The 12,932-nt window shown below is 36.1% G+C and overlaps 2 protein-coding genes across 2 annotated transcripts; both read left to right on the top strand.

The window, feature by feature from the left end:
- Positions 1-2,769: 2,769 nt before the first annotated feature.
- Positions 2,770-4,558, top strand: LOC119082636 (clotting factor B-like). Its single transcript, XM_037192203.1, has 2 exons — positions 2,770-3,653; positions 4,288-4,558. Exons 1-2 carry the CDS (start codon positions 3,197-3,199, stop codon positions 4,449-4,451), a joined length of 621 nt encoding a protein of 206 aa, XP_037048098.1. The 5' UTR covers positions 2,770-3,196; the 3' UTR covers positions 4,452-4,558.
- Positions 4,559-9,519: 4,961 nt separating this feature from the next.
- On the top strand, positions 9,520-11,965 carry LOC119082629 (zinc finger protein 83-like). The gene is made up of 6 exons (XM_037192195.1): positions 9,520-9,680; positions 9,759-10,351; positions 10,411-10,544; positions 11,215-11,296; positions 11,363-11,454; positions 11,526-11,965. Exons 2-6 carry the CDS (start codon positions 9,781-9,783, stop codon positions 11,682-11,684), a joined length of 1,038 nt encoding a protein of 345 aa, XP_037048090.1. The 5' UTR covers positions 9,520-9,680; positions 9,759-9,780; the 3' UTR covers positions 11,685-11,965.
- Positions 11,966-12,932: the final 967 nt, after the last annotated feature.

Below are 12,932 nucleotides of genomic sequence, written 5' to 3'. Positions count from 1 at the left end.
AGCTCTGCTCGCCTCATTTTTTTTCCTAAATTTAGAATTTTTAAAATTTTTCAAATTTTTCAAATTTTTTTAAACTTTTCAAAAATTTTTAAAATTTTTTAAATTTTTCAAAATTTTTCAAATTTTTCAAAATTTTTCAAATTTTTCAAAATTTTTTAAATTTTTCAAAATTTTTTACATTTTTCAAAATTTTTCAAACTTTACAAATTTTTTAAGTTTTTAAAAATTTTGAAACATTTTAAAAATTTGAAATTTTTAAAATTTTGAAATTTTAAAAATTTTGAAAATTTTAAAAAATTTTCGAACTTTTCAAAATTTTTCACATTTTTTAAATTTTTCAAATTTTTAAATTTTTCAATCTACTAATTCTTCCAAAAGAACTGATCTCAGTCAAAAACACTCAAAGAGTAAAAGTGACGCAAGTCCCTGTGCATACTTCCAAAACAACTGATATCGCTGGATGTGACGCATTCTGCGCTTGTACGCAAAAACTGTAACAGTAAAAATTTGACCAAAGAAATTCTAGAAACAAAATTTTACCAAAAAAATTTTGCGTCACAAGTGGCAGATGTTGAGGAAAGTACTTTTAAGAATTTTTTTAAAATAGGAAAGAATATGTCCTAATACGTCCGGATCATCTGCCACTTTGTGACGCAAAATTTTTTTGGTAAAATTTTGTTTCTAGAATTTCTTTGGTCAAATTTTTACTGTTACAGTTTTTGCGTACAAGCGCAGAATGCGTCACATCCAGCGATATCAGTTGTTTTGGAAGTATGCACAGGGACTTGCGTCACTTTTACTCTTTTGAGTGTTTTTGACTGATTTTTTTAAGGCCAGGGGATATAAACGATCCGTAATTGTCCGCTAATTATCAAACAGCTCGGCATCGGGGAATCTGGCACAAGCGATCATAGTATGCACCCTTTTAAAGTCACGATCGTGGCAGATTCGCCTCGTAGGGGTGAATCTGGCACACCATCACGCCGTTTGATGCAGAATCACGATTTTTTTTTTTTTATAGAAAAATGGGAGCAGTTTTGGTGACTGTGTAGGAAAGAATTTGTTAACTGTATATGATAACTACTCGTAGAGACTGTGGCTTCAATTTAGCATACTTTAAAATTACAAAAATCGTCTCACCGATGAAAAATTGCAAAAAGTGCTCCTGACCATGACTTTTTCAGAAATTTTTGGGATTTAAAGCTTTCTAAAATCTGTGACTGGAAAGAAAAATAGTCGTGTCGTATAGCTCATTTTAGAAGGAATTTCAAGAGCTTTCGAACGAATATAGAGTCGACGTAAAGTTTCACCGGGTTGGAGGTTCATTGTCCTTCTAGAGGTACGAAAAAAACATATTTTTTTTTAATTTTTCACAGAATTTATGCAAAAACGGTTCCAAATTGTTTTTAGGAAGCTGGCGTTAACCATGCAGAAATCCTAGGTAGAAATAGCTGACTTTGGGCCAACTTTAACGGTCACATCTTTATGATAATCGAAAAATCATCACTTCGAGTGACAGCTGCCAAAAGTATGACAAAATTTTACAGTGCCAAAATTTGTTTGATACACTGTCCAGTTTCAGTACTATATTTAGAGTACCACTCATGCTTGCACGGTGGGGCTGAACAACTTTATTTTGCGAGGGTCGTGAACATGGGATATTTTCACTGAAAACGATAGAGGGATATGCTACGAGTAATTATCAAGCGAAATTGAAATGAGTTTGCAGGGATAGCATATAAAATTTCCACGTGTTAACTCTCTCATGGGACACATGGGATACAGAAACAAATCTAATGGATTTTTAAGAATCCAAGTGGTGGTATATGAATGAAAGAAGCTACTAACTTACATCCATTTGAGACTCAATACACTACCATTTACTCAAACGAAATTCAATTTGAGAAGATTCGATATCACCTCGAGGTTACAAATTTCTACTTATTGCATTCGCATCGCTCATTTCTTTATTGAATTGAAATTGAAATCAAAATGTCTCCTGGAGACAGAAGCTTCAATTTGGTGTACTTTGACGTTCCTAAAATTTGGTTTTTCCACAGGTGCATAGCGATAAGTGTTCCCTATAACTTTACGCATGAATTGTTACACTTTTGATGCTCGTAGGTGCTATGAATGGAAACTAAAATAGACTTGTTGTTGATTGTTTTGTAGGTAGGGCTTTCAAACGTTTGTAAGGTTGACGAAAAATTTTCGCGGGTTGCAGTGCTATTCCCTTCCCTATCCATAAAATTTTCGGTTTGTTCTTAAAACCATAAAATTATGGTACCTGACGGAGTTTTTAATATTTTACCTCCTATGTGCTGCGAAAATTCATTTTTGTAGACAATCTGTAGATGTTGCAAACGTTTGCAGAAAGTTTTGCATGGAGGTTGCAAAGTAATGTTGATTACAAAAGAAGAATGTCGAAAAAAATCACGTTCGCCGCACTATTTATTTATTTATTTATTCGCCGCACTTAGAGGTAAAATAACTTACATAATTGTGCGGAAACCGTTGCTTTGACTCGTGTGGTTGTATACTTCGCCTTCGGTTCAGCATACAAACTCCACACTCTTCAAAACAACGATTTTCCAAGTATGTAATCTACTATTACTGATGTGTCTGCCGCTCGTATATTGTGATGGGTTGGTTGTGCCTATCCGTTGATCCAATATAACTCTATGGATTGTCTTTCGCTCAAAAAGTATTTATATTTTGTCGACATTTTACAACCATCAGCGTAAAGTTAATTCCGATACAATTCTCTTAGACACAGCTAGCTCATTTCTTTAATATTTTTGTTTTCGATAAATTTTATAAATAAACTTATGGAGAAACAGTTTCCATGCATTGAAAACCCAGCATTAATGCAGACAGGAACGATTCAGCATTTTTTAAGTTTTTACAAATTATTTAAAAACAAACAGTAACGAGAATGGCTTCGCTTTCTCGATTAAAGTTTATGCATTGTATATAAGTATGTCTGTGATGTCTCACCAAGTCAGGCAGTTTTTGAAAGTGATAAAAAACGGTTCAGTTGTATAGTGCGAAAATGTTGAAAATTGTGGTTCTAGTTTTGTTGATACAAAGTGTAGTCAGTTTCGACGAACGTTTGACCGTTGTGAATGGTTTAGCGGTAGACATAAAAAACGACCCTATCAAGTAGCGATGAATGTAAATTATATACCGTTTGCTTATGCTGACTGTCATGGGTGTGATAATTAGTAGAAATTATGTCTTAACCGCTGCGGACTGTGTGGACAAAACCGAATATACTTACGTTATTCGTGCTGGTAGTTCGGATTGTACGTGGTGGGGTTCTATCTACAACATCAAAAAAAAATTCATTCATGATTTGTTCGTACGTAAACCATCATTGAAATACGATATAGCCGTCTTGGAGACGGCTACAGAAATCCAGTTTACTGATGCCGTACGGTCAATAATAATGGCTGAAAAAGACTTTGATCCGAGTGATGTTTTCGTGGAAATCAGCGGCTATGGAAGAATTTGTGCAGATAATCAATGTCCGAACAGCGACAAGCTGATGAAAGTGGAGATGGAAGTAATCACTCGTGACGAATGCCTAAACTATTTTCCAAAAATTTTATCTAACGAACTGTGTCATATCGACAGTAGCCACCATTCTGCAAGTAAGTACTACAGATTTTATCAGTTAGGACCGACCATTTGATCGATGTACACAGATCAGTGGATCCTTTGTACTACCCTGTCATCATTAGAATCTTGAAGACCAATCTAAGACCTCATCTCCTAACCATTAATCGCATTAATCACAGTCCTGGTCATTAACAATCACAGAGCCCGTAACTCACATTTCGCAAGGCTAGCCTGTCCGAGCGTTCAATTCAGGTTTAGTCGTATTTTTATAGAATGAGAAGACTTTCCTGTCTGGGATCCGACCAAAACAGAAATGAGCCAAGTGTCATCCCTTCTCGGCGGTCCCGTCCTTTGAAGTCACTTAGGTATTTTTCATATTTTCGTATTTCTAAGGGTCGAAAGTGGCCTGTGTCAACGTTAGTGAGGAGAAGCTAGTCGTTACATAACTCGGGATGAAAGCGAAGCGTCATTTTTTTGTGTGATTCACAAATCGTGTGATCGATAACAATTCACACAAAAACTGGAATTTTCAACCTTTCATCTCTAGCATAAAACAATTTGCAAAAAACTTTAACAAGTGAAGAAGCCGAACTAATGTTTAAATAGTTATTATGCTTGCCAAATTTTAATAACAATTTTTAACATAAAATTCAAATAAATTTTCAGTGTGTCAGGGAGATTCGGGAGGACCCGTCACCCTCGCTAGGAGTACCGAGGAATTATTGGTGGGAGTACTCAGTTATGTCTATAAATGTATGCAAAATGATACCAGCGTATCGTCATCCATTCCAGAATTCAGAGACTGGATTAAAAATTATACCAAAATATAAATACCTTTCTCACACATTTATTTAATTTGAATTCAGCAAAACAACCATGAAAACAACATCAAACACAATTTAATTTAATATTTTATTTTTCAATAAAATTTAGTTTGTCCATGTCGATGTTCGTTGGAATTTTTCATTTATTTCTCTCTTCATGTCCATGTTCAGTCCATATCAATTTTAGGCTGGCACAACACTTGAAGAAAGTTTCTGCTTTTTCCACAATGTTCGCTTAACTGCCCGATAGATACACCAATACACAGCAGAAACAACAAGAAGAATGAAGAAAATCAAAATCTAAGAAACGAAATTCCAGAAAAATCGATTAGTTCTTGGTTCGTTCTACCAAAAATGGACCTTTCTCACCAAAAGTGCCTGGTACGTTTCGAATCCGTATAACTCCCATATCCAGCAACCTCCTTCGTGTCTAAATTGCAAGTTTTTATTATTATGTTGATCACATTGCAGTTCCTCTAAATCATTGAAATTCCCGAAAAATCGGCCATCAAATGCGCACACTGCGTCTGAACCTCTTGGTTCATTGTATGGAATTATACACCTCATAGTTTTAATCGGTTCAGAGGAGATTATGAAACAAACGATATGTTTTCCACTTTACAACGAAAAACAAACAGCAGAAAAAATCATCACACACAATCGATGGGCGATATAACACAATCGATGATGGTAATGTCCCAATGTCGAGATTTGTCCTCTGAAGAATGCTATTTTAAATGAAAATTGCGCAGCACCAAATTTCCTTTCTTTTGCTTCCAACATACATCTTTTACATGTTTTACACGTGCGTGGAAAACCGTACTCTTCAACTCCCTTAAAAAATTTGGTGTTTGACTGGTCCTTTCAACTTTTCATCCATAGATAGTGTAAGTTTTTCTGTTTATTAATTTTCTGAAGACAACACATACTCAAAGACCTGTGACCATCTATCTGCAATAGTTATTTACTCGTCTTCGCCTCGGACCAACAAAATTAACGCGAAAACTCTACTTTTCATGTTTTTATCCCTAGTCTAGTCATGTGAAGTACTATTATACTTAGACCACGGCAGAGTAAAATAAACCAGGCATGAGCGGTTCATTTTCGAAACGTCAAATAAGGGACCTAATACACTGTATGAAAATGAACTCAAATGAATTTTGATGTTCCATTTGAAATAGTACTTTGACATCCGTCTCAACGATTTTTTTAGCGTATAAATGATTGATTTTGGGCGCATGTTGTACGGAGCAAAAAGCCGAAACGGATTACTTTTGTGAAAAACGATTTTCATTTACCACAAAGAAGTCAAAAAACATCAAAATCATTGTAGTACAGGTTCTCACAAAAACATTCTCTTTTGGACTACAATTCCGTTGACCTATAATTCTTGTGATTACCGTGAAATAACGTTTCTCACTAAACAATTACGTTTTTATAATACAGATGTTGAAGGAATTTTTCTAACATCTCAAATCGTGCGAATGTCAACTATCTCTTCTCCTGACCCTGAGAACGAGGGTCATGTCACGAAGAGAATTTCCAAATGAAGGTTAAAGTTTCGCGAAAATTAAAGAAAAGCTTGTAAGTAGTGTGACATCAGATGAGATTCAAACGGCTTGTTACCAGGTAATTGTTTCCCCTTGTGGCTTTATATTATTCCACATTGTATTGTGCATAGCAAGTAAGTCATAGTTCTATGTTAACACTAGAAATAATGACAAATATAGTTCCGATATTTTTCAGATTATCCTATAAGACTAAGTTCTCAGGACGAGCAATCACAATTTTCCTATTAACATGCTCACATTTCTTCATCTTATTCTGTCTTTCACAAATATTGTGATCCACCCTGTATTGTTCTAATGCTTGTAGCCATATTTCTAATTGTTAGATGTTCGATAATTTGACGAGTGAGTGAATATTAACTTGGAATTTTGCTTACTTCTTAATGTCAATATATATCAAAAAAGTAGGCAGACTGATAGGAACCTGCCATTTTTCTAAAAAATTTCTTCGTTAAAACTTCTTTCTTAAATACGCTGAAGACCCTGCTACACTAAACAAATCATTAAAACATAGCTAACGCCGACCCGTACGAAACACCTATTCGTATCAAAAGCCTTTAATGTGAAACTCTTCATTTCTCTTACTTCATTTTCTTATCTGCTGAAAAACTATTCTCCCTTTAAAATCACTTACATTATCCACTCTTTGCCTTGTTATCATATACAACTAAATTGCCGGAGGCAATATAGACAGCCCCGTACGAAGACAAATTTCATAAATTCCTATTTAAACAGCTATATACCGCTATATTTAACTATATTTCACTATAAATAAACATTTCACAGATAAATATATGCTATTATATAGCTCTATATGCCTGTATATAGCTCAATATAGCTGTATATAGGTATATATAGATGTCCGTATATGGAATCCCTGAAACCCCACACACATAACAAATTATTTCCATGTTAACAGAAACTCTCTAAGTATCATTTTTCCCAAGATATTTCTATTTTACTAAAATCCAATATGGCCGCCGGCAGCCATTTTGTTAGGAGACCGGAAATAGTACCGACGCTTTACATTCGTTAATACCTTTCAAACAAAAAAAAATTCATGAAATTCGGTCAAAATTTACTCGAGATATTGTCAAAATACACCACGTTCACTGTACTTCCGAGTAGCCAGATAAGAGCTCACTCCAAGAGACCTAGCTCACGCTCCGGAGAACATAATTTCATAAAAAAAATTTTCCCTGATTGGTACGGTCAATACCTATCTAATAAAGCTAAAACAGACGAAATATGTTCAAATGTGGCCGACCTACAAGCAAAAACTGCTTGCCGCCCTGTGCCTGTTCCACACCAAGGGGTCTAACTCACGAGTCGGTCATCCGATTTCCATAAACTTTTTTTTTGTCGATCGCTATTGTAAATACCTTTTATTTGACGTATCACCTACAAGTTTAACGTTTAAATGTCCGGAGATATCTTCGAAAAACCGTAAAGCACTTATTGGGCCACAGCTCGGGAGGGGTCGATCCAAAATCACTCATCTTCGAACTTAGCCTGTCTTTTGACATTACCAAACGGGAAAAAAAAGAATTTTCAAAATCGGATGCGTTTTACTCAAGTTATCGTGCAGACAGACAGACGGACAGACGGACATTTTTTTTTCGCGGATTTGGCATCTCTAGACAACCACAGTAGGTTTCCCCTTACTCAGGGAGTCCAATTCGACGTGTTACAAACGTATGCGTAAACCTATAAGACCCCAGTACTTCGTACGGGTCTAAAAATATAATTCCATCGTCATTCTTCAACATTTCTGCGACAAATTTAGTTAAAAATTGTTATCATTATTTCTCTACAGACGTGACATAACTATTGTTCAGGACCACCCTGTAACCTTCTGGTGCCTCTACGTATTCGAAATATTGGATATGAATAGAGAATTTTCCGGGCAACAATATTGTAGAACATTATCTAAACATTGGTTCCATCTGAAATATGACAAAAACAGTGAAAAAATAGGTGTTTCAAAATATTTATTCACTTTGACCACATTTTTGGACCACCCTATGTTGTACAAAAAATTTGAAATTTAATTCTCTATCGATATCATCCATAATAATACGAAATATTTTGTTCAGAGTGTTCGAAAATGGTCAAAAACTGAAAAAGTGCACTCCAGACTTCCCCTCCTCCTTTTCCCGAAAACTGACAGGATTTCAGCTTGGCATCCGAACTTTTCTTTTTCAGGGTACCAAGAGCTATCCAAATCACCTAAGACATCCCGTGCACCTTTCATGGACACTGGCACTTCTATGGCTACTGCACTAATACCAAAACAGTACGCCAAATGGTGTGCCTTACACTGATGTCGTTCAGAATAATCCCATCGCTCGCCTTGATCACATTGCTAATCACATTGAATAGTATTTTGTTATTTATTGCTCACAACCTTATAAACACATTTCGAATGCTCAATGACACTTCGAGCAATTTTACAGACTCGACGAAATTAGTAGGTACACACAAACGTATTGGGATATCTAGATTTGAGAATCTTGTGCTATATTGCTGATAGATCTCAAACTTAAGCTGAATTTCCCTCTTCTTACTCGCTTAATTTTTAGGGTAAGTTGAATTCCGAAGTCTCAAAAATTAAATTAGGATCGAATATCGCATAGAGTTATACTGTATAGTGTAACTCTATGGAATATCGAGATGCTGCTTACTTTCTGAACTAAAGACTTCCTAATCAATCTTTACGAAAACAATCAATTAGTTTTAGTTTGACGATTGTCACAAAAGATTTATTTTTTTAACAAAAGAAATACTTTTGTGCCAACGATTCGAAATAAGCTGTCACTAATGGCTGAAGAGCAACATTAGCAGGATCGTGGACTAGATATCATGAGGTCGAGAGTTCAAAACTGCTACAAGGTAAACATTTACAAATATTTTTTTTTTCTGTTATAAGTGTATTCACGCCGTAAGTGCGGTCGAAATTCAAAATGGAAAGTGCAGAGGTCTTTCTAACGTAGCGTCATTTTCATACAAGAAAGCGTTGAAATGTATTTTTCGGTTCGCTTTTTCATAGAATCGTTCACTTAAAATTCAAATTTTAGGCACACTTATGGCGTGAATTCAGGTGACTTGTTTGAACATTTTCAACAAAATCTATTACTTCATTAGTTTTAACATACATTTTCTTATAATAGGACACCAGAGCTCATTGCTGATTTTTGTCGTTTCCGTCGATAACAGATTGTCTAATAAATTATAGTCGCTGGGGAGTGTCCGAATCTTCATTGATATTTTACCAGAATCGAAGTTATTTCATTAGAAAATGGTGCACAAAAAATGCAGTACAGCCTGTGGATACTACAGGCTAACGAACTCACATATTTCTCTATCTTATTCTCGACATCTGAATGCGATTTGAACGGTCTATTTCCGCCGATGATTTGTTTCAATTTTGTTCGCGACTTCTGTTTCGAGATCGCACATTTTCAAAAATGTCGTATCGGTGATTCAGTGAACTGAAATCGTATCGAACAGCGCAGTGCATCCAACCTCTGATTCCACTTTCTGTCAGAGAAAAATTTCGAACAGCTGTTCAAAAAAGTAAAATGGATGTCAAATAGCATCGTTTTTGTTATGGGAGGCGTACGAAAATAACTTCACTGATTCTAACCAACGATTACTATCTTAACAAGTAAGCAATCGAATAATGGCCTTGTTTACTGTTGTCGTTACGTAGTATCAACTGACCGGTATTTTCCGTTCCGTGTAGGTACTTAAACTAGCTAAAGAAAATGACTCCCTTTCAATACGCCTCACCGATGCCCGTCAGACCGAACAATCCACCAATTTTAGAAACAATTCAAATCAATCACAGTTGCGGTATTTGTGGTCGTGAATTTCTCAAGGAAAGTGGTTTGAAGCGCCACCTCAAAGTACATACAACACATATCAACACAACAGCCGAAGCCAGTGGCCCATCATTTCATTGCCATATCTGTCGACTGGTGTTCAGCTGCCCGAATCAGTATGCCGAACATGTAAAATTGCATCACAGTCAGTCACAGGCATTGAAATGCTCCAATTGTGCATGCTTTCGTCCGGTCACAACCAGTTGCCAGACAAATCCATTCAAATGTGAGAGTTGCTGTCGGACAAACATTACGAGTCACAATAACGAAGTGCCACCCAATTCTAATCAAATGACAATATCCAACAACGTTCCACAATATCAAAGTCTCAATCAAACGCCAGTAGCAACAGCCACCAAAAAACGATCGAAAAAGGAGAAGCAGCAGGTTCACTATCCAGTACAAACACTCATCGCTAAAATAAAGCCCTACCAGTGTCAACAGTGCGGAAAAGGTAGCAGTGATTAGTCAAATGCCGGTGGTTTGGGTCTTATGCAGATTCTTGTGTTTCAGGATTTTCGCACAGCAGTACGCTGGCCATGCACAAGAAAATACACGCAGGAATTTACAAATATGTTTGCGAATATTGTCAGAAACGTTTCTTCCTCAATGAGTATTACACTCGTCATATTCGAGTGCACACAAAGGTAAGTTTCGCCTTACAAATTGATTGATACGTATACAACATATGCATGAATCGTGAACAGTTGAACCAGAAAGTGCAAAAGCCTTAAAACGATTTTTAAGTGACGGGAGGGGTGTGATCAAATAATTTCTTCAAAAGGAACTAAATCTTCATTGTGCCATTCCAAAAATCTATCGCAAACATTTTGCACAAGTCGAATCTACTACTTCCTTTGATCTGGATATTTTCAACAGAATCTTTTACTTCGTTCAGTTGCAACATTTATTTCGGTATCATCGGTATTAGGCGTCACCATCCAGAGTTTAACGCTCATTTTTGATGTCACTGGTGTTAACAGACGAAACAGAATTATGGAATTTCGTGTCTTCTTTTGTGAAGTAGAAACGTCTGACGTTTTGCAAATTCTAAATGATCACAAGTGAAAAATGACAGCGAGTTTGAATTAAGGATTAAAACAGGTCAGGTTAACCTGAAGGTGTCGATGAACAGGTCAGGTTCGAGGTCGAAGAATTTTGTGTTGGGCCAGACTCAAGGCAGGTCTGGTCTGTCGTTATGAAATTTCCTGTTTTTTATGTCGAGTCATTTTTTGACCGAGTTCGACCGATTCCGAACCTTAGTTTGAATATAGGAGACATTTCTCATGGATTTTTATGATTTTTTTTTATTCTCAGGAAAAGCCATACCGTTGTGATCTATGCGATAAGTCGTTTTCACAGTCAAACACTCTGACGCAACATCGGCGAATACACACCGGTAAATGAGCGCCAAATTTGAATAATTGAATAATTTCAACTAATTTTAACACATTTCCGAATTCAGGTGAGAAGCCCTATAGCTGTCCCGAGTGTTCCAGATTATTTAGTGTACGTGACTATCTCAACAAACATATGCGTACACATACGGGTGAAAAAGTGAGTGCAAAACAATGCCATTTTTATGAATTTATCCGATTAAAATTTCCGTAATTCCATCTCCTCAACAGCCGTACATATGTAACATATGCGACCGAAAGTATTCTCAAGCTAGTGGACTACGAACACATCGTAAGTCCCATACAATTCGTGATCTACCCGAAAACAATCCAAGGCAAATTGAATTAAAGCCACCGATGATGATGGCGACAACTGGAAACGGTCTGTGACTTAGCTAAAGTGGTCGCAAATGCACTCAGAATGCGCTTAAAAAAATTAATTTGAAAAAAAAAAACAAACAGAGAACTTAAATGTAAAACCAATGTCGTTCCAAGGCTTCGATATTTAAACCACTAGTTTATAGTTCCATACATTGTAATAGACGGATGGTTGTATTGCTCGAATGTTAAGATTTTCGGTTGTTGAGTCAGCCCTAACCAATTTTTTTCTTTGTTATTTTGTGCTTTAAGTTGATTTAAGTGGAGCACAATAAATTATTAGATGAACAATGGGACGGATGTTTTATGACAAGGAGAAAGGTGGCGATCATTTTTGGCGTTCCCTTAGAACTGGTCGCAGCGTCCAAAACTCGGAAATGGTTGACCGTGGTCAAAAAATTAGTATGACCAGAAATAAAAGGTTTTTGCGTTGAAACAACCTGACCGGACCTAAATTTCTTAAAGCTGTCAGGCCAGGTTTCAGGTTGACCTGAAAGTTTAAGAAATTTTCATACAAATTTGTCAAAATTTCAGGTTAACATGAAACCTGACCTGACAGGTCGGACATAAAATGCGAAATCAGGTAAATTTCCTTCATAAGTTTCAGGTCAATCAGGTTTCAGATAAATCCAAGAAAAATCTAGGTCTGACCTGTTCCGAGTCTATCAAAGATAGTTGGACCAATTCACTTTTGTTACGATATTTAAACCTTCGGAATGGTCTTCAAAAAGTCCTTTGTTGTGGATAAATATCACAAAATTTTTCCAGATTTAGACCGTTGTCGTTCCTTATTTTTGGTCGTTGGGTCGCCTCGGTCCATTGTTCCAAGCGAAACAATGACCAAAAATAATTTTTGCTTCGGAACAGCAATACAATACCAAAACCATAAAGTTGTTGCTACTCATACAAAATGCTGACAGGTCAGTTTAACTGTGAGAATGTAATTCCACATTCTGCCAAACTCCAAACTGCGAGGACAGACGTTTCGATGCAGAGACTACCAAATCTTTGAAAATGTAAGTCAGATTTTTAGAATGCAGCTGACTGAATGGAGCAATTTTCATTGAATTTTCATTCCATTCAGTTTTCTCTGTTTGTTTTTTTTTCGAACACCATAACATCAACAATCTCAACACAAAGCTTTTCAAGTTCAATTATAGTATCGCACTGACCTTAACGAAGTTATACTTCTCATGATTGGTCCGATTATACACTACATACTATACAGTGTATAACGCCTAGTACATAGTCTCTACAAAG

The sequence above is a fragment of the Bradysia coprophila genome, unplaced genomic scaffold (genome assembly GCF_014529535.1).
Source record: "Bradysia coprophila strain Holo2 unplaced genomic scaffold, BU_Bcop_v1 contig_476, whole genome shotgun sequence".
In the NCBI taxonomy this organism is placed as follows: Eukaryota; Metazoa; Arthropoda; class Insecta; order Diptera; family Sciaridae; genus Bradysia; species Bradysia coprophila.
The sequence above is the reverse complement of the archived record's forward strand: the minus strand, read 5'-3'. Positions and strand labels throughout refer to the sequence as shown.

Excerpts from the sequence above, each read along its gene's own strand:
- LOC119082629 (XM_037192195.1), top strand. The coding sequence starts at position 9,781 with ATGACTCCCTTTCAATACGCCTCACCGATGCCCGTCAGACCGAACAAT. Across the intron at positions 11,297-11,362 it reads ACATCGGCGAATACACACCG|GTGAGAAGCCCTATAGCTGT; the intron begins GTAAATGAGCGC and ends TTCCGAATTCAG. Across the intron at positions 11,455-11,525 it reads GTACACATACGGGTGAAAAA|CCGTACATATGTAACATATG; the intron begins GTGAGTGCAAAA and ends TCTCCTCAACAG.
- LOC119082636 (XM_037192203.1), top strand. The coding sequence starts at position 3,197 with ATGCTGACTGTCATGGGTGTGATAATTAGTAGAAATTATGTCTTAACC. Across the intron at positions 3,654-4,287 it reads CAGTAGCCACCATTCTGCAA|TGTGTCAGGGAGATTCGGGA; the intron begins GTAAGTACTACA and ends ATAAATTTTCAG.